General features: G+C 41.5%; 1 protein-coding gene across 1 annotated transcript in view; it reads left to right on the top strand.

Moving 5' to 3' along the window:
• Positions 1-1142: 1142 nt before the first annotated feature.
• The window catches only part of fam20ca (FAM20C golgi associated secretory pathway kinase a), a 37792-nt gene continuing 16532 nt past the window's right edge, over positions 1143-22402 (top strand). Inside the window, exons 1-3 of the mRNA XM_044181044.1 lie at positions 1143-3767; positions 4560-4744; positions 8622-8700. Of these exons, the coding sequence (XP_044036979.1) occupies positions 3205-3767; positions 4560-4744; positions 8622-8700 (827 nt within the window). The 5' untranslated portion in view covers positions 1143-3204. The remainder of the gene's footprint in view (positions 3768-4559; positions 4745-8621; positions 8701-22402) is intronic.

Here is a 22402-nt window from a genome sequence, read left to right as displayed (position 1 = left end):
TATAATTGCACATTCATTTAGATGAAAATAGCACACAATCTGAATCTCACAATCTCAAAATCCCCCTTTCCACAAGTCCTCTTAATTGCTTTGTTGCCAAGAGCATGAATGATACAATTTCTTCATAATTAACATATTTGGGTATTTTTACTCTTTTTTTTTAACAGTCACACATTGATGTTGTGTGCCAAAAGCAACTGTAGCATGCTCACAGGCTCAGACTGCTCTTACAGTAAAATGCACAAAATCTCTCATATGTGGTTATCATTTTATTTTTACTCTGCGAGCTTAAGCAAATTATATGATTCACAGAATACCTTTTTAGTATCAGTTATTCTAACGTGTCTGCGCGTGCCAATTTGTTTTGTTTAGAGCAGAAGATGAATTTGGACAGCAAGCTCGCCTTTGGGAGAACAATTTGTTTGCTTGTTAGCTTTAAGATCCTGTTTTATCTACATGCACAAATCTGGCAGTGGCATGGGAGGAGGGGCAGAAGCCAAGTGAAGCTCTTCCAATCGGGCCCACTTGGTGACACACACACAAGCCAAAAAAATATGTATAATTTGTTCATTTTATGACTTTGTGATTCCACTGAAGACATTTCTTGCTTCCCATCGAACATTTTATACCCTGTCTGCTTTGTGACAAAATAGATTTTGTGTGTTTGTATATTTTCGTCTGGCAGTCAAAAGGCCTGCAATTGGCAGCTTGAATGAACTCCATGGCACTTAAAAAATGTTATTCACTTAATCCTGTGAAGTTTCAGAGAAATCTAGTCCAGCCCAGCTATAAGTGCCGGCTGCAGAAATTGCTGCAAGTGTTTTGTCCCCCTGCAGTTTAAATGAAAGGTGTGTTTCACTTCATCAGCAAATAGAAATAATAGCCTCTGAGAAGGCAGGTAGGTGTGTTTTGACTGCAAAATGTCTGCGGAAGAGGATTAATGTTTGTGGACAGTAAATAACCTAATTAGAAACCCTATGATTAGAATTGAATTAATCCAGTTTTGAAAATTGTTAATGTTACATAAAGTTTAAGGGGACAGCATAGCATGAGCCAAGATTCCTAGAGACACATACTTAAAACACACACACAGACACATTTACAGATGTGTGATGGAGTATTTACAGTCAGCGCCATATTATAGATCAATGTCCTCCTGATACATTTAAATTTGTATTTAAATATGTAAATACATTTTTAACATATTTTTTAAATATATATATGAAATTAACTTGAGTGCCAAACCTTCTCAGAATTAATAGGCTTCACATAGATCATATTTATGTGTTATGCTCACAATGCTCACAGCTCTCATAAGCCCCCCAAATAACACAGTAGACGGCCATTTTCAGCAAACAAGCACAGACAAGCTGTAACTGTACTACATCTGCATGGTGAAGAAATTCAAGCCCCAAAAATTTTTCTTCGGAGCTGGTGAAGACCAAACCAGAGCTAACAGACAACTGAATAAAACATAACTCCATGTTGCTCTGTGTCTCCTGAATGTATAAGAAGAAAATGAGGAGAAAGATAAGAAGATAGTATCTCAGGATGTGTTGCTGTGAGGCTTAATAACTACCAGTCCGAATATTAGGTTTTTTTCTGGCATATTCTCACATTCTCAGTAATTGTATTCATAGTACACACTTCTGAATGTTTCCTTTATTTATGTATCTATCTATTTATGTATTGTAGTGTTGTGCTACAGAGATCTATTAATCTATACATAAAGTAAACTGAGTTGTATTGATTGTTTGCAAAAATGTCAAACATTTTCTGATTTCAGCTTCTCAAATGTGATAATCTGCTGTTTTTTTCTGTGTTATATCATTTACATTTGGGTTTTGGATAATGACCTTTCATTGGGCTCTGTAAAATTGTAAAAAGCATTTTTCACTCACAAGTTATATATGTTAAACAAATTATCAGTTAATCAATAAACAAATAACAATCAATAACCACCTGCTTTAGAACAAGTTCCCTGTGGAGTGACCTATGACACAGACTTACAAATCTAACTTTTGTGTCTGGCACCAATGTAATCGTCTGGAGAGTGGCCTAACAGTCATCTGTGTTTCTGTTAGCCTCTCATAAATGTAACAGTGAATTTCAGTGATTCCTCGTTTTGCTGGTGGCTCGTTCTCAAGGATCCATCAGAGCCCACTTTAACAACTAGTGGCTTATTGTGCACTTTGAAGGATGGCGTTCAGTATAGGTGGACATGCTACACATTGTCCTTCAAACCAGCCGGCATAGTGTTTCAGGTTGTGCTAACGCCCTCTGGCTGCGTACAGGGGAGTTGCAGCCTCAAAGGGTTCCAGTCCACAGCTTTTCCTCCCTGAAGCTCGCCTTTCATGTCACTAGTGTTACTTGTATGTGCAGACGCAGCCAATCTCTTCTTCATGACGCCACCGAGGCTGGGCTCAGAGGGCTTCGATCATAATATTTAACACACCCACCCTGGATGAACACTTGGAAGGAGGACAAGGCAGCGTAAAGGGGACAAATGACAACCAGGATCCCCGCACCTGCCAGCCAGTCTCTGATTTGACTTAAGCGAGGCTTGCAGTCAACTCTTGTCAAGAAGCGGGACAGCATCCGAGCGTCTCACCGGATCACCTGTTATTTTTTATGGAATTTTAACATTCTTTTTTTTTAATTATCAATTAATCCTAAATACTAGGACGACTGTGTTTTGTGGACTATTTCAGTCTCTCCTGTTACTTCCCCAGAGGAAGACAGTTATGACACATCTGACATCTCACTCCTTGCTGGCAGCAACAGGAAGCAGATTTGAGGAAGAATATCGGTGCTTTTAACAGGACACCCCTCTCCTCCCCCCCGTTACCTCTTCTTAACGATTTATTTAGTGGTCCGTCCTCCTGACACTGTATCCTATTCAACAAGGCAATGAATGAAGAGCACTTCTTGAGCCGCTGCCAGTGAAGTATCCAGTGCTCACAATGTGTCGGTCGGTCCACCTGTCTGCGAAGATTTGGGACAATTGTAAAAAATTAAATAATTATAAATACTGAGCACATCATGGAGTTCTTAATATAGGCTGACACGCATTATGTGTGCAATGATCACAGTAAATCTTAAAGCCAACATCGCTGCTTTGTCATCGCATAACACTGTTGGACATCAATGTCGGTGCCGTAAGGTGCGCTGCGCTTAAAGCTTACTCTGTGTCAAGAAAAAAAAATGATAAAGATGATATTGTTTCGTAAATTCAGAGTGTTGATACTCATGGTGTTTTTGGTAGCGTGCACCATGCACATCATGATAGACTTGTTACCGAAACTGGAGAAGCGAGCGGCCGGAGCGGAGAGCGGGGACGGCGGCTGTCAGTGCGCTCACCACCCGGGCGGGGAGTCGCAGGGCTGGGGGAAGCAGCGCGCCAGGTCGGCGGCTGAAGCGGGCTGGCCTAACAAGCACACGCTGAGAATCCTGCAGGATTTCAGCAACGAGCCGAGCTCCAACCTCACATCGCATTCCCTGGAAAAGATCACAGCCGTCGCCGGGGACAGAGCGGAGTCCTTCGGGCGGATGAGACCGTCGGCGGGGAAGGCAGAGGACCACAAGCCGCTCATCGGAGACGCGAGCGGGACTCGGACTGTGCCTGCCCACGGTGTCTCCCGACTGGCTGCTCTGTTTGAGCATCCTTTATACAAGGTTGACCTTCCTCCCCTCGCGGACGATGACACTTTGTTTAATGTCAACACTGACATCAGGTTTTATCCCAGAGCAACAGGGAACCAAGGATGGTAAGCTGATGGGGATTTGTTAAACTTAAAGGGTTACAAGTGGGACAGTGAACAGTCAGACTGCTTGAAACGTATTTGACTGCTGATGGGATGCAAGTAAGGGACTAAAAGTAGGTGATAGGCCTATTAGGCTACATGTTTGCTCCATAAAGAAATATAAGTAATCTGATATTTAGATTGAAGTAGTTCAATTCAATTAGCTTTTATGCTTTCTAATCTTGTTCAAATTTGAATCCAGTTCATACTGCCTAATGTCCATGCAGGCCTACAAATCATGAGACATCCACCTATACATATCTATCAATAGATGGATCCAGCTATCTATCTATCATCCAGCAGACAGGTCCCTCCATCCATCCAGTCAGTTTTTGTCTCATCTCTGCCTCGATTATAATATCCACTCATGCATCTGCTGCATCCACCCATCTCTCCTATTGTCATGCCATCTTACCTTCTTAGGCACGCAGTTTATGAGTCACCATCTTGCTGGATTTTTTAAATATTCTTTAATAATAATACTAAAACTAATCAATAAAACTGCATTTTAACCTCATAAATAACCTCATAGTAACAAATACATTTTACAATACGTTTAATTAGAATTAAGTGCTCTGTGCCAAACTCTTCAGCATCAATTTCTCTGATACAGTTAAGAGACTGCAACAAATACTGTAATCATCAATTACTTTGACCAAAAATAATCTTAACAGGAATCTGCTTGCACAACAACTTCTTGTTAAACCTCCTCTCCTCTCCTCTCCTCTCCTCTCCTCTCCTCTCCCCCCTTTTCAGGCACAATGAGGATGGGAACGAAGAGGAGGAGGAGTTCTCGCCAACGGGAGAGGTGACGGCAGAATCTTATCCCAACTGGTTACGTTTCCACATCGGCATCAACCGCTACGAGCTGTACTCCAGACACAGTCCTGTGCTGGACGCCTTGCTGAAGGACCTGGTCACACAGAGGGTCACCAGCGTGGGTGAGTCAGTCAGGGACAGCTATATTACCAAGGTGTGTGTGTGTGTGTGTGTGAGAGAGAGAGAGAGAGAGAGAGAGAGAGAGAGAGAGAGAGAGAGAGAGAGAGAGAGAAGTGTAGGAGTTGGTTGAATATACTGCATATCATAGGTTAGGCTGAAGTATTGGGCCAATATTGATCCTTTGTTATCTATCAAGTATTGGCCTTATGTTGTCCAGCACCAACATGATGGGGGTTTGTTCCTTACCACTAAAACTTAAGAAGAGTCTGCCAATAAAATGTTATATATATATATTTTATCCACAGAACTGGTTGATTGTGGGTCGAACTAGCTTAAAGAACTGTTAGCCTAAATAACAATATTTTCATTACAGTAATATGTGTCTCTGTCATGTGATATAATGCAACTTCCACCCTGGCAAGAGCAAAATTCTGTTGGGAAAATAAAATAAAAAGTATTTATATTAAAAAATAAGACTCTATTAAGTCTTGGAAGCAGTATCAGCCTTCAGAAACCCAAACCGGTTGAACCCTAGAGTGAGGTGTGTGCACATGACTGAGTGTACAATGAATCACAATATGTGGGTTCCTGTGTGCACAGTATGACTGTGTGGGCATGTGTTTGAGAAAGAGGCCACAATCATACACACATCTGGCCCTTTATCTGCATTTCTGCTTATGTGTGCAAGTTTAAAAATCTGTTTTCAGCTGCCTTTTCTCTTGGGAGCTGGATATAGATTCTAACAATTTATGTTTACCAAAAAACGTGGGTGTGCTGGTGTGTGAGAGAACGGGTGTGCCTCGGCCAGCATGTTTGTTAAGATATGTGTCACAGCTGCTGAATGACTTCATCATTGATAAATCCCCTAAAGGTCCCAATGCAGGATATACAGCACTAAATTTTACCTGACCAATCGCAACCGTTGAAAGAGAACGTGCACAGTGTTACTGCATTGAAAGTAAGGATGAATAAGATCCGTAGATGCCTGAAAAAACTTTACATGGCTACTAAACATCTTCAGGCAAACTTAATGGCAAGAAAAATGGAGAAGAATTTCTCTCTGTCGAGTCTGAATGTCTAAACATTACTTTTCATTCCTAAATATCCATTACTGTCTCTCATGTGTAGACTTGGTACTTTGCTTTTAAACCGGATGATAAATAAGTGCAGTCAGTGCAAAAGGAAGTGAACTTGCAGTCGCTGCTTTGAGAAATACTGTTTTCACTGTAAATTATACCCTATAAATGCACTTTATTGACTCATTATACTGACGTCATCTTGGCCAAATCTCCTTTGTGAAAGAGATGTTGTCTCAGTGAGACAAATAACTGATTAATAATCACAGCCACAATATGCAAATTATTTGGATTATCATTTTTGCTATAGTGGCTTCATACAAACTGGACTACAAACTGTTGTTGTCTCTGTCTCTTTGTGGATCAGTGTCTGTGTTCAAAAAGAGTCATTGTACTTCTTACTGACGCTGTCTCCATGGTCTCATTGTTATTAGACCATCCATCTCTCACAGACAGTTCACAATCATTCATGCGACACATCTCAGCCTACACTTTAGTAGTTTGTATGTGGGGCTTTTTGGCCCCTGTGTTTATAATATATAAACCGTCAATCTGTGCCTAGACACATGTATAAAAGCACTGTCTGTCTGCTGAATAGAAAACCCAGTTCAGTGTGTGTGTGTGTGTTTGTGTATGTGTGTGCCTGGAAGCATGCATTACAGCTTGTGTGCCCCGTAATTGGTGCACGCACTTACCACTTTTCTGTCTCACTACAATTACAAAAAAGAGACAGCATTAGAAAGTTTCCCTGTTCAGCATTTTCTGTGCAATATTGCTTCCCTCTCTTTTTCCCTTCTCTGTGTCTGTCTCTCTGTTGGGGCAGACTGCATGTGGCCTTTTGTTCAGTCTTCAGCTATACTCATAAATCATACGTAAAGTAGCGTTCGGTGGCACAGGTGAGAGCAGGGTAGATTTATCATCACGGCATTGGGATGGGAGGGGAGTCTGATGGTGGTGGGCGAGGCCCGGAGCTTTCTGAAAGACCAGACAACATGAAGGTTTAGAAACGACGACAGGGACATCGATTCATTTGTGGACGATTGGAGAAACAAGAGCAAGAGATGGATGGTAAGATCAACAGAGACACATACATTCGCACACAGATGCTGAGAAAGATGGCCTTCAGGAGAATCAAAAGAATGTCTTGTTGAAGTTTACTGTTGTTTAAAGTCATGTTTTATTGCATGTCAGCACAGATACAATCCAGAGAAACAATCAGCTGAGCTTTGCTGGGTTTTTTTCACAGGGGATTACCTTTTGTAGTTTTCAATTAGAAACAAAATTTTATAAATGTCCAGAGCAGAGAATTGAGGTCAGTCCCTCAAGGATTGTGGCTTATGGATTCAAGGTCCCAGCATTAAAACGTAGTTCAGTCATTTGCAATCTCTCAAAGGTTTTAGGCTTGCTGTATAGCTGTACCAAGTTTAAAGATTACTCTGGGGTACTATCCACTTGACCTGGCTGCAGCAAATCTGGCACATGTGTTGGCCTAATGCTCTCAGTGTATTCTTTGGCTTTGATTTTACTCAATATCCATCCTCTGTCGTAAAGAAAAGGCGCTGACCTGAGGTTATGTAGGTTGTACTTTGTACAGTGGATATAAAATACAAAAGCTTTTGAAAATGAGTCACGGTAAACGCAGAGCCTTGCCAGCGGTGAGTGAGACAAAGTGAGACAGACAGATCATAACAGAAGGAGAATACTAATAAAAGGATGACATATACACACAAACAAGAAAGATGAACAAACTGAGAGAGGTCTTAGAGAAACAGCAAGAGTCAATAAAGACAAAAGACAGTTTGTGCATCGGGTAGAGTGCAGGTGGCTACTCAGCCAGCAAGCCAGTCAGTAAGTGGGTCCACTACAGGAGGCTTATGTTGATATTGGGGTTAGGCAGAAGTGCTGTGTTGTGTAATATGCTCAAGTTAATGCGCTGTAATAAATGGGCAAATCCCCCGAAAGCCTGTCCATTATGACAGAAACACAAGGCATTTAGACAGGCCTGGCGGTCCCTTTGTTTGAGTCGGAGGCAGGCAAGAAGCTCACAGTGAGTTTCCATCAGCCTCTGGGAGACACCGTGGGCATTACTGATAGTCAGAGACATGTGCTCTGGCTCCTCTCCCAGGGTACAGGAGGTCAGTTTGGTGGGAGTGAGAGGAGAAGTGGTTGTGGAGAGTCTAGCGTTCACAAGCAATCGCTGACAATGAGTACAATCCATGGAGGCTTACAGAGAAACATCTGGTCAGAATCAGATTTGTTGTGTAGCATGTGCACATATATGCACATGGATGGGAACACACAGTTGGGGTCAATTCATTTTTGGTTTGATTCGGTAACAGACTAATTGCACTATAATAATACACTGCTGAATTGTAGCTTCAGTGGAAAAGTGAGGGGACCTTTTTCAGTCAATCACTGTGCGTTTTTTGTCTTTGTCAAAGTGACACGTGTTGTTCTAAAGACGCATGTTGCAAGAACACATAGACAAATTATCCATTTCCATGTTCATCCCTCCATCAAACCCAGAACTAGTTTTCAGCAGATGTTTTTCATGCCACTTCTAGCTCTCAGCCACACCCAGCTTCTAACTGACACAATTGCACTTTGATTGTACACTGTCTGGCAAATTGGCCAGCAGATGTGATAGCTCTATTACGCATTCATGGAAAATTGCGTTCTAAAAATCAGCAAATAATGAAACAGCTGTGCATATGTGCAAGTGTATTTTTGTGTGTTTATGTTTATATATGTGTGTGTTTATGCTTCAAATACTGATCTGACATCTTGATTGTTTTCCTCCCAGCCATGAAATCAGGAGGCACCCAGCTGAAGTTGATCATGACTTTCCAGAACTATGGACAAGCGCTGTTCAAGCCCATGAAGTAAGTACCACAACTGACTGCATGATAGCACAGATAGAAAACATTTACATATTAGCCCATCATCTGGATATTGCAGATATTATCATTGTTAGAGTGCCCATGTTAAAACTTCTGAAAGTAGTTTCTCTGCTTTAAACACGTTTCTCAGATTTCAACAAATCTGCATTTTCCCCTAAAATAACTAACATCAAAAATCTGTTTGATACACTTGGTTTGATGCGCCCACTTGTAATGCATATGTTTCAAGAGGGCTACAGAAAATCTCATCTTAATAAGTGCAAAGCACTGCCGCTGCATCTTCTGGTTCAGATACATAGTTCTCCCCGCTGTGTGATCTTTTTCTGTCTGCTTTTTAATTAACATCAACAGGCTTATGTGTTAATTAAAATGAGCATTGAGCCATCGTGAAGACGTCTTTGGGGAGGCATATATGCTGGCAAAGGCGCATTGCACATGAAAAAGAAATGCCCTCCTTCTCAGCTGTCTGAGTTTTGCCCGATGAATTCCCATGCCTTCACAGATAAACAGTGTCCAGGCCAACTGGGCTGCGATCAGAAGCAATCACTCAGGAGCCTGGTTTGATTGCTATGAAATGCAGAACGGTTTTCTACATGAGAGCCTCAGTGGAGAGTGTTAGATTCTGGGAGAGAGAGATGGAGACAGAGGAAAAGAGGTAGAGACAGACAAAGAGGGTGTTTGTTTATGTTTGCTTGCAGAACTGGTGACTGATGCTCATGAAAGCTCTAAGTGTCATATCTTGACAACCTGCACAGGTATAGTTTGTGATGATTCTTTATTTGAAGTGCACCAATACCATTACCATACCAGCCAAAGTCACATTAGTGGGACGATAAGGAGTTCTGGCCTGTGAGTTCAACATCAGCTTGGAAATGAATGATGAAATGTTGCTACTGAATATCTTTTCACTGTCAGTGTTAGATTTATTGAGAGGTTGCAAAGTTTATTCAAAGTTTATTCACTTAGTGTTTGTTGTTCATATCCCTTTTACAGCTCCTTTTTACCTGAATGCAGTGGCACTTTATCCCTTATAATATATACAAAAACAGCAGCAACAGTTCAGAGTTGTAATTTTTCCGTGTCCTAACTTGGCATTTGATTTCAAGGTCAGTGGCTGAATTTTAGAACACGAGGCATTGTTTACTAAATTAGCCTCAGAGAATATGGTCCAACCAATGGCAATCTGAGCATCTATTATAGCTTTCACACATGCAAACATTTCACGTCAACAACAGCACCCAGCAGGCACGATGGCACTGTCATATCTGACAAGAACGGAGATTACCCTCTGTATGTGTGTGTCTGCATAAGTATTTTTGAGTGGCTATTAGACTGGACTAGGCATTCAGGGGCTGCTTCTAGGCAACATGGACAATCGGACAATATGTGCGCATGCATGAGCAGTATGTATGAGTGCGAATGTGATGGCAGGATGGGGTCAAAGAAGGAGAGGAGCGTTGTCAGGAGTGGTCAGACCATGGGCTGTTGTTCTGAGCATCATGTGGTAACAACGCTGTCAGGAGAAAGTCATACATCATCAGCAGTCATGCAATGTCTTTTTATGCGTACATATGTAGGTTTCATTCTGATTTGTCAAGCAGAACACAGATAATGAGTCCCTTAGGAGTGAAGGTCATGTCAACATGTGAAATGTCTGCATGATAAATGATATATATTGATATCATTGCAACTTATTAAAAATACTAAACTTAAAGCATACGCTTATCAAAAGTGTCTTTAGACTTTAATTGGTTGATGTTCTGAATTGTATTTCTGAGTACATGAATAGTTTGTCTATTTTTCATTATACTTTTAGCTGATTGGAAGATTGAAGTCTCAGGTTCAGAGTTAGAGAATCTAGAAGGTAAATGATTAAATTACACATGCTATGAGTTTCATTTTAAAACTTAAATTATGTTGTAAACTTAGCAGGGAGAGGATATATAACACTCTGTCCCATAAACTTGAAAATGTAAAAGAAAAATCTACTTTTCCTGTCTCTCTTCAGCTCATTTCCTGTCAAATAAAGGCAAAAAGCCCAAAAAAATTATCTTTATAGATATAAGTAAGTAAAGCAGTCTTTCTCAGTTGCTGTCAGAAACAGTTTTGACAGTAATTACATGTCAGTTTCTGAATTATATGCTACGGATTCCTGCAGCTCTTTATTTAGCCTGTCATAAGTCCTTGCTTTGACTGTCACAGTCATCTGTCTCCAGCGTTTACAGCTATTATACAAAAGTCCTCAGAGCGGAAATACAGAAATATCAGTTTTCTGAGTGAAACAATGTAGAAAAATAACCTTTGTTCTACTTTTGTTAAAGCGCTACTTTTGTTGTTTCTACCCTGGCATTGATGTGTCCCACTTTTATTTTCGGAACTGTGGTGCATTCTGGGTACAGTAGTTCAAAAAGTTGCTGTGCTGCATTGTTTTTCTTCACCTGTCCCATTGTGCAGCATCAAGTGGTGCTTCAAAGAGGCTTTGATGTTTCAGGCCTCCTTTGAGCCGAATGCAAATCTGTACACTTGCATGGGCCAGGAGACTGCACGAGCTGACAGCTTGCCAGACACCTCCACACGATGTTTTCTCTATGCAGCTCTGGGAAAAAATTTTGGAGCTTCATTTTATCTGTCTGACTAACTCTGTGATTGCGTTTGGTGATTTAAAGTGGGTGGCCACAACGAGATAGAAGATGCTAGTTTAGTTTTTCAAACTGCAATTTGTGTCTTATGTCACAACGGCTTGTTTTACCCGCACAAAAAATTATCTCCTCTGATTTTTGTGCTAGCCAAACATTTATGATCCATTCCCTCTCAAGAATTTTTATCCGACAATCAAACATGTACAAATATAGTTCCTCAGTTGTGGATATTGTAAATCATTTTCAAGAGGTCCATTCATGCAAAATTGCAGGTATCTACACTAATAATGTTTTGACTACCTACTGACTACTAAGAGTAAAAAGTAGAGACATTTTAGTGGTGTCACTGTGAGAAAATCTTTCCCTTAGCCAATGAAAATGTATATGAAATAAATTCAATTTGAAGTAAAAATGGGGATATCAGATGACTGTGAGTAAAAGAGTCAAAGGCTGTAGAGGAAGGAGGGAAATGAAGTGGTATGTGAAGAGAGAGAGAGAGGGCTGGTGTTGGAAGACAGATGAGAAGCAAGATAGACCAGAGGGTAGGGGAGTGGTGATCACTGCCAAACTGTCAAGGAACTGGGTCTTCCAGCTGGAGCCATGTTACAGGCCAAGTGGAGACCCTCCATGCCAGGCCTTCGTGTCTGTCTGGCTCAAGTCCCTGATGCCCATCCTACCCATCTCCTGCCAAGATCAAGGTTGTGTTGTGTATACAGAATGTTCATGTAATGCTAATTGGATTTGTCAGATGGAGGGTTGAGGGAATGAGGAAGGAGGTGTAAGCCTCAGATATGCAAAGAAAGAATTAATTTCTCCATCACGCACTGTTTGACAAGCCTGTTTCCACCCCCCTCGCTGTGATTTTGTTGATAGTGCCACAGTTCAAAATGTTTTATGCATTGCAAGAATAGCAGAAATTGACTTTGATCGCCCTGTTTGTTGTGTACATGCCCCAGTTGTGCCGAGAGCTGTTATATCGACGCACAGGGTTCATTACATGTAAACATATGTGCTTGAACATATATACAGGGTACACCTGCTCATCCTTAAGCTCCATAGGGAATCAGGATACATCCTCATCTGTGATCAGTTTTGACAAGCTTGAGCTCTTAGCGTCTATAAAGCCAGTGGGGTTGGCTGTGGAGGCTCTTCGCTGCAACACCCAAGAGGTTGCTTGGTTTTTATCATCTACAGGCTGTTTCATTACCACAAGTCCATTGAATGGCCTCATCATATCTACTGAGCCCCAGTTGGGTTATGACTGACATTCCTCCATGGATCCTCTCTCTGTAGATGGGGAATCCTATTAGGACTGAAACCATCTAATGTTTGGTAAAGCCTGTCCCTGCTCTGGTTATTGATCAGATTGATGATGTTATTATTGATTTACATGCAATCATGTAAAGTGCTGGTGGAAATGAAGCTTCATAAACAAGATGGCAAGATCTGCCGTTTAATCTTCTTCAACCATAGAGATTTTTAGATCCATACGCTGAGATCACAATCCCATAAACTTGTGACTACATAACAACCATCTGTGGACCAACTGACAATAAAAACTGCTTCACAGATTGAGTTGTCCCTGAAGTTCACACAACCAGTTCTAATCATGAATAGTAATAATAATGGGCTCATAATGGGCTCACATTATGGAAAAAAGCCAAATCACATGGAGATCCATCCTGATCCAAACAAGTCCCATTGTTAAGAACCCGAACATATCAGTTGATGGATAAATATGGCATGATTACATACACATGCATGCACATAAACACACTGTAAATGTACATATGCGTGTAAATGTATGCAGACATGGCATGTACTGCACAGGCATACAAAATCCCCTCCTGAATTCATCATGATGGCTTGGCACTGACAGCTTTTTCATTATCTTAGACCTTTAGGGGAAAGGGTACTTATTTGGTAGTTACTTGTATGTTTCCCTAAAGCGCTCCCACGAGGGAATGCACAGATGAAGCATGTTACTATAGACAGCTATTCGCACAGCTGCTGCTCACACACACACACACACACTCATATACATACTCACACAAACTGCAAAGAGAAGGAAGCTGTGGGGGTTACGGAGTTCATGCAGGGCTGGTAGTGGAAAATCTGAGAGCAGCGAGCCAAGCCGCAGCTGTAGCCGCTCACTCTGTGGGCATATTACACAGAAGGTGGTGACTGCAAACCCACACTCTGCCCAACGTATCCTCATACAACGGTTCGTAGATATCTTACAAAAAGTAATGCACCATTTTTCGTGCATAATCCTACAAATTTCCAGCAACCAGCAACAGACGTACCGAACCTTCATCGTCATGGTTAACGTTGTGAAACGTTGGTAGTCTGGTTAGGTTTAGCCACCAAAACTACTTGGATAGGTTTAGGAAAAGCTCACAGTTACGGTTAAAATTAGTAAGATATGTTAGTAACAGGAAGTCAGTAGAAGTCACGTGACGTAAACACGTAAGTCACGTGAAAAAAATCACGTGACTTAACTTACGTAGGTTACGTAACTTACGTACGTAACTTAACTCAAAATAAGTAAGCGTAACTTTAAATAAGTTAACACTGATGTTTGAGTTCACATGGGACACAAACCGAGGTCTTCCTCATCTGACTTCCTCCTTTGCTCCCATCATAATTACTGAGGCCACTATAGGTCGCCACCTAATGATAAATGTAACTGCCTCGTGGCTCCTGATTACGTGGGTTATATACAAATTATAGTGCATTACTTTTCGTAGGTATAACTATGAAAAGTGAATGAGAACAGCCTGCTCTGCCCGCACATACAATCGGAAAGTAGCTCATTCACTCCTGACCACTCACCACTTAACACTTCCCTAATGATTTTTACCGTGACAAGTCAAAAAGCCTTGAAGGATATAAAGAGACTTTAAATGTGATGAAACGTCAAATCTTTTCACATTCTCATTAACATCCTCGTCCTGTAGTCCATGATTCTTTCTGACCTCCATCTTGCACATTATAAAAAGCTTCAGCTGAGTTGTCACATCTATCTTTTCACTTGCTGATAGGTTATGTAGACTTTGTGGCTTCATCAGCTTTTCTGGTTGAATGGTGCTTGGCAGGTTTTCAGCAACCCCTGCAGTGCTGGCGTCAGAGTAGCCTCACAATCGTCCCACCGAGTCCACTCATGTCACACAAGCACACTAGACCAATCAGCTGGCGGGGGACAGAGCAGCTCAGGATGCCAAGCAATTTGTCTGACCTGGCTGCTGAAATCAGTGACAATCTGTAGAGGGCAGGTGTGGTTTGTTTAGGAGTGGGCAGAGATGGGGTGGGGGGGTACATCCAGTATGTATATTCTTTCAAATATCTATTCATCTGGTATGTGTTTTATGATTCTCTTTGTGTGTTCCTCACTTCAGTGGTCATCTTATATTTGTGCGTGTGAACATGTAGGTAAGACCACTGTCTGACCAGGTTTCCATATTTGCAGATGTATGTGTGCAGGGAGAAAGAGAACAAACAAGTAAAAGCAGATGTAAAAACTGTAAGATGTATGAGGCAGTTAGAAATCTGTCTGCACTTGGTTTGATAGACAGAGAAACAGTTAAACGTTGCCTAACAGTGGTGAGCAACATTTTCCAGTGTTTTGACATCCGTGTTGGGGTTAGTCACTACTTTTTCTTGGTAATGTTTTTGAAACCAGTTATTTATTTCAAAAGGTTACATTACACTTCAGAACTTGCAGTATATAATGAAGAAAGGGATGATAGCCACTGATAACTTCTGCATCTGGGAATCTAAATCATTTCTCCACCTGCACCAGTAGTGTGCCCTTTATGAGGTGAGGCAGAAAGTAAGGATGTGTAGGTTGGGATGGTGGATGCCCTTAACAACCATAACCAAATGTTTTGGCTAACCTAATCTAACCCTAACCATACCTTTGACTATTTACCATATAGTTACCATATGCAGATTGACATTCTTGTCTGGCAGTAGGGTCGGAGTTAGGAGTTGTACTCAGATGATTTAAATTAAAGCTTATTTACCTTTAACAGATGGGTATTTTCATTGAGTATTAGTAGTTGTAATTTGCTTTTTCCAGAAATAACTTTTGTTCTCATTATTGTAAAGCCAGGGAAATCAGACACAGAGAAACATCCGAGGCGAAGATAATGTCTGCTGTCAAACTTTATGTGCTGCGTTTTTCTCCCCTGTCTCTTTTCTACATTTTATTGTCTCACACACACACAGAGCAAGAGTGTTCAGTTGTCAGGCGTTCACAACATCTGTTTCTCATGCAGCTTTCTTCTTGCAGCCAGGCAGCTGGAGAGGGCCAGGCCCAGCGGCTCCTCTTTAGGCTCTGGGCACTACTGACTCCTTCCGCAGGTCTTTAAGATTAATTTGGTTTTTAAGCTGCTCTAATGTGGCTGAGGATTGCTCATCTTACACAGCCTCTTTATCTGACCCCCCGCTCCTCTTTCATTCTCTGCTGACATCTCTCCTCCTTCTCCTTTATTCAGTCCTTTTAAAGATCTTTGTGTCGTCTTGCTATAGCTGATACTGTTGTAATGTCAATAGTCTTAGCACGGCTTTCTACCATGTATGTAAGTTCTCACTGTTTTTCTTTTGCTCTCATTTACATCCATGTAAACAAACCCACTTAATGAAATGCTCGATCTCTCAGCTTCACACTGCGATGTTGCTTAGCAAATGATGTGGGTTGTTTGCATGTTTTTGAACCTCAAGTGTTGAGTAAGCTGGGTAACCATGCATGTACATGTGTGTGCGTGTGTGTGTGTGTGTGTGTGTGTGTGTGTGTGTATGTTCAATGTAGTCAGTGTGTGGGCGTTTTGATGCATTAACCTCTTGTAGGCTGTGAGATAAGCCGGTTAATTAGTGTGATGCTTTAACAGTAACCAGCTGCATTCAGTGGTTTGTCACATTTGCCTGGTCATCAGCACACACACACACACAAACACAAAGACACGCACTATTTGAGTGGAGAATTTGAGTTAGCTTAGTGAAGTCTTAATAAAGTCTACTGCAGAATTTCAGTGTGATGTTTTAATTGAAGTGTTAATCATGTGTGTGTTCTGCTTATTATCTGATTATGTCTTGTCATTAAAGTGTGAGTTTGGGTGCAGCCAAACATTTGAATCTTCTGCAATCAGTCATTTTAAATCCTTCACATCTGTCATAATTACCACTGACTCTTTTCTATTCCAATCGCTGGAAGTTACATCTTTTCATGATCCTCTTTCTTTCTGTGTCTCACTCTTGTGTGGTTTGTCTGTGTCTCACTCGGTGTCTATTCTTGATTCGAGAGGTCACCGTTGTCACATCTGACACCGAACGTGCCTGTGTATCATCTCAAATCTGAAATAATTTTTTTCTTTTTTGGCACACACAGACTCCCAACACAGACACTGAAACACAGAGGACTGTCTTATTTTAGACTCCCAAGCCTTAAACTCCCCTCTCACCCTCCCCATTCTCACACACTCACATACACGCTTCACATGAAGACATCTCTCATGTATGTTTTACTAGGTCAGCTCTTGAGAAAGTGGCCTTTTTCATCACTGTCCCTCCCTTACTCCCTCTCTCTGCCCATCCCTCTCTCTGTCTCCACCTCTCGTTTATGCTCCTTTTTGAACTTGTTTGTTTGATTCACTGAGGCAGTACTAATCCTCTGCTTTTTCCTTTCCTCCGTTCAGAGCCTCTCTGCTCAGTATTTTTAGCTCCGTTTTCTAACAAGTGTTTATGCACTTACAGTGTAATGTGGCAGAGATGTGAGTACCCTAATCGTAATGTGATTACAGGCCAAATGAGTTGCTAGAGATGATACTATGAGTGTGTGTGTGTGTGTGTGTGTGTGTGTGTGTAGTTCTGGATTATGGTTAATGACCCCAATCATTGGCAGCCAAAGTCATACCTCAGTGTAGCATCGTCTTACAAAATAATGTGCCATATCATGTCATATCATGTTGAATCAGCTCATAAACAACCACTAAACAAAGATAAACATGCTTATTTTTTGTATTGTTTTGGCCATCATTGCTATCATTTATAACATTTTAGTTACAAACATGGAGTCCAATAGGTCAAGACACATGAGCATGGGTTGTGAGCAGAGGAAATTAAGACAAATATTTAAATAATTAGCCATTGTTGCCAGTCAGTCTTCTTTGTGCATGTACAAAGTTTATATGAGGAATATTAAAGGAACAGATTATAGTAGCTAGAATAGTTTGTGCAGTAACTTCCTGGAGTCTTGTTGTCGCTGTTGCCAGGCAACCCGCAGAGACTCCAGGAAGTCACTGTTCCTGGCCAAAAAATAGTCCGGCACAGAACGCTATAAAACCACAACAAGTAAAGGTTTCTTTTCAACCCTTGTGAATGCTCATGTTCCTTGTGCAGTTGTAGCAAAGCCACCACATCCTCAGATCTCAGCTGTTAACTTGGTGAGTAAAATGCTATTTTAACCACTTAGAATGACGGCCCAAACTATGATCATGAGAAACAGCTGTGAGTAAGCTGTCAATTAGGGCAACACTGATACATAAATGGTGCAATTGGATTTACCAATGTCAGCCAACACATTGTAATTTAAACAGTTAAATGGTTAGAATGTCAATTTATAAGGTATAAGTATCAACATGGATGTAAGAATGTGTATATTTTTAAATTAAGTAGATTCTTTTGTAACTTTGTGATGAGAACATGATGCGTCACCAGCTTGCATCAACTGTACACGCCTTGAGCGAGGTTTCTTAGTCCGAGGTTGGACACACATGCAGTAAGCTGAAAGGATCTATATTTGATGACTATATCAAGAAGTCTGTTAATTCTTCACACCAAGAGGTTTGGCCCTGATATGTGACTGGTGTATGTGTGTGTTTTTGTGCATTTGTGTTAGTGTCCATGCCTGTGGTTGTGTGGCTGTGGACCAGAGCGTGTGTGCTCCTCTGTGTTACACCACATCCAAGTGAATCACATTTTTTGCAATTGTGCATGCTTGTTGTGGTTCCTGACCCTGTTTTTGTCACTGCTGTGCGTGGTTATGTTGCTCAGCCATCCTAACATATCATTATAGTCTAAAATACCGTATGGGGGAATTCCTAAGCTTCCCACTAGGAATGTCGCTGCCGCATTTGTCTGGAATGCTGAAAATGAATTTCCCTCCAGGAGGTGATTTCTAGACATCCCAGATGAGCATTTGTTTTTACGAGGCGGGCAAAGCCAAACCTTAACTTATGGAGGGAGTATTTTGTTTACCTTTAGCAGGAGTATGCTGAAATTATACAAAATATCCCTGGTTGGGTACCTTAAATGAGCACTCAGGAACGCTGCATTTAATTGAGGGGAATTTTCAAAGGCTAATTGTCGTCTAAGTGCTTTGGTGAATACTCTATCTGTGATTAAGACCTTGCATTTTAGCAATTTATCCTGACAAGTTAGACAACAACTTGCTGTGCGACCTAAAACCTTGCTAATGGCCCTGATGCTTTTAATTTCTAGTCTTTCTCAGAAGCTATGATGAGGATAATTGTTTGGGCTGAGACATACAAAAAGGGGATGTTTTTTTTTTTTTTTTTCATTACAGTAGTCTGAAAATGACAAAGCACACATGCTTCATTGTTACTTTGTCACTAAATCAAATGTTGCCCCTTAACAAAGGGGCCACACGCACTGCACCACCCCTTACAACTGAGCTCAGTCCTTTGATAACGACCTTTCCCAGGTAGATCTATCACAGTCCACCTGAATGTCTCTCCCAGCCGAATGAATGAAACAACAGTTCTTCGACAGAGAGAAAGAGAGAGAACATTGTGACTCTGTAACTTGGGCCTTTGTGATAGCATGCACAGAGGTTAATACACCCATTGTGGGCCAGGCCCGTGCTTGTCTAAGCCTGTCCCATGCAATGTGGCAATTAGGCTGTGTGTGACTCCCCTATCCCCCTGACAGAGGCCAGTGGAGGGGGAGGAGAATGCAATCATTGTCTACCAATTAAACCAGAGGAGGGTTCTCTGTAGCTTTGCCCATTGTCATGGCAGGATGTGGGAGGGGCTGCGGTGGCCAGGTCTGGTATCACCGGGCCAGGGAGGCAGGAACCTGATCCAGAGGCTTGCCTGGTTCACCCCTCCCCTCCCCTACCACCCTCATTTTTGCAGCTCTGGGCAGCAGTGATGCAAACAGAAGAGCCTCTGTGTCGGAGGTGCAGGGAGACTCTCAGGCAGTGTTGCTGCTGGGAAGATTGTTCACAAAAGGAGTGCTAGTGGAATCTCTGAGATATGAAAAAGCACAGATTGATGTGTGTGTGTGGAGTAGACTTTTCAGTTCCTAGATGTATGATATTATTTATTTTTACATCTGACAAAAGAATAGAATTCACAACAGTTTAACTAATAGACAATCTCCCCATGTTCTGCATCTCTACAGGGTCATGACACAACAGCATTAGTAGATATGGGCAGAGACTGTATGTATCCACAAACAGAAGCAGACTGACTGTTTTAAGTAACTAACTAAAAACCATATATGTCAACCTGCTGGTGGTGCTAGAGGAAAAGTCTGGGGATCACCAAAGTCAGTAGCCTTTATGCTCTGGGATCGCAATCCATCAAATAGTTGTTAAGATATTTCAGTCAAGACCAAAGTGATGGACCAAGCTACCAACAGCCTGACATTGCCATCCCTAGAGCCATGCTGCTAGTGTGGCTAAAAAGAACAATGCCACCTAGTCCTAATGCTATCCAGTACAAAAGCCATGCAAAAAAATACTTATTTTCTCAAACTTAATTAGCGTCACAGAGGTCTTGATTCAACTCTATAGTTATTTCTTAGGATGTTTTTTGTGGTGTGGTGTATTGGATTATATTATATTGTAAGATGCTCATGTTATATGTGCCCCCCTTGTGCAGTATATACATCAACAACACATCATCCATTCAAGATGATGCATTGGGACATAGTCTGCAGTGACATTAAAGGTCACATTACAAAATGCAGCCGTCACACGATGATGCATGGACAGTGCCTCATGATACACTGTATGACCAGTAATAGTGAAGAGCAATTCTGAGAATATCTTGCTCGGATTCTTGCCTTTCTACATTTGAGCCAGTGTTTCATTTGCTTTCTTGTCATTGTGAGCATCACTTAGTACACTAGAAAATATGCTGTAATATATCTTTAGAGCGATATCTTAGATAGATATTGAGTGTGCAGAAATTTGTAAAAAATGTATTCTTAGTACTAGTGTGAAGACATCCTAAATCTCCTCCTTATTCCTTTCACATACAAATTAACTCTATTCATCCTTAAGTGCACTGGACTCATTCCATCCCACTTAGCTCTTACACAAGGATAAATGCAACCCTTGGAACTGTTTTTCCAGTGGTTTCACCACTTCCTCATTCACCGCCATCACCCACTCATGACCACAATGACATCTCTCAGCCACCACTTAGCCTCTGATAGATGGTTTCTATTTAGGAAACGGCATCTGACCACAAACCACCAAGCACAACAAGACTGTTGACAGGTCTAAATAGAAAAGTTCAGCTGTGGGAGAAATGAAGCACAAACACCCATGCCTCGATTTGGGGCCTCGCCTGCAAAATAGCTCTCTGGAAAGACTCTTTAGATTGCTTTCTTTGGTCGAGATATTGAAGTCTTGAGTTTTATGTAGTTAGGTTTCACTCGGCAGTGTGCAATCCATTTTGGGATGGTGAGGAAAAGTGGCGTTGAAGATAACCGACAGCCTGCTAAAATTGAGCTGTTCCCTCTCTGAGCTGTAGTGATGAATGAACTGCTTGTAACTTTGCACTGAACAGAACAGGTTGTTGCGACTACCCCAAAGCTTCTCAGGTAATTAATAAACACATTCATTAGGGAGCTAAAAAAGACAGCACAACTAAATCAGACGCTACTCTGTCATCAGTCATGCGCCGCTGGAATATGGTATTTTAACAAGCCTCACACTGGACTAATTAGGGGAAAATGGCACCAAGTCTTTCAAGCCGTTCTGGCCTGTTATAGATTAAAGTCGTCAGGGAGAGTCAAAAATAAACGACTGCCAAGCTCATCTGTGGATCTGCCACTGTGTGCATGTGCGTGTGTGTGTGTACTCGCTTGCAGTCTTTATCTGCTTTTGTGATGTATCCACGTTCAGTTTAAGTAAACACAGATGGGGAAGGGAGTGACTGGCCCTCAGCCATAGCGTCCTTCAGGAAAAGGAAATCAGAAGGATGAAGAGAGGGAGGGAGAGGAGGGAAAAGAAAGAGGGGGAAAGTGATGTAGATGTGTTTGTGGATACATGGCTGACTGGTTTATGACCAGGGCACCTTAAGGTGGCAGGGTCATCCACACTGGACGCTGCCTGCGGAAGGGCACGTTTAATATCACCAGCTGCAGCAGGTGATAAATAAACATGGTTTTATAAAGTATGTATGTGGGAGAGAGAAAATGTGTGTGTGTGTGTGTGTGTATGCATTTTTCTTATCTTTTCTTATCTCAAGATAATAGGATTGTTTTGGATGAGACACCTCAAGATATTCACCCCCCCCACAGATGGGGAAAGATAATGGACATCCAAAATGCATGCTCACAATGCAATTAACTTCTCTTACTCAAACCATTCAGACACACTCCATGTCCTGGCAGAGAATGGTGTGTGTGTGTGTGTGTGTGTGTGTGTGTGTGCGTGCCTGTGTTGGGGCGGTCTGTCTGGAAAATTAGTGCTTCCCAGGATTTAACATAATTTGCTCTAATTGGTGTTTGCTGTTCAGCAACTACTTAGCGATAATCAAATAAATTCTTAATGTTCTGTACCTCAGGCTAGTTTGGAGGATGGACCTTTATGCAGATCCTCTCAGTAAAGATTCTCAATTTAAAAAGGGATGATTTACATGGTTTTGGCAGGTATTTCAGTCTCCTCTTCCTCAGCACTCATTCTGGCCCAGTCACCTGCCAATTTCCACTCTGGGAATCTGCTTTGAATCTTATCCCACGGGAGAACAGTATTGTATTTTCATCTTGGTCAGTGATTTCTTGTAGCC

Source organism: Siniperca chuatsi, linkage group LG21 (assembly GCF_020085105.1).
Source record: "Siniperca chuatsi isolate FFG_IHB_CAS linkage group LG21, ASM2008510v1, whole genome shotgun sequence".
In the NCBI taxonomy this organism is placed as follows: Eukaryota; Metazoa; Chordata; class Actinopteri; order Centrarchiformes; family Sinipercidae; genus Siniperca; species Siniperca chuatsi.
This window is presented reverse-complemented; position numbering and strand designations above follow the sequence as displayed.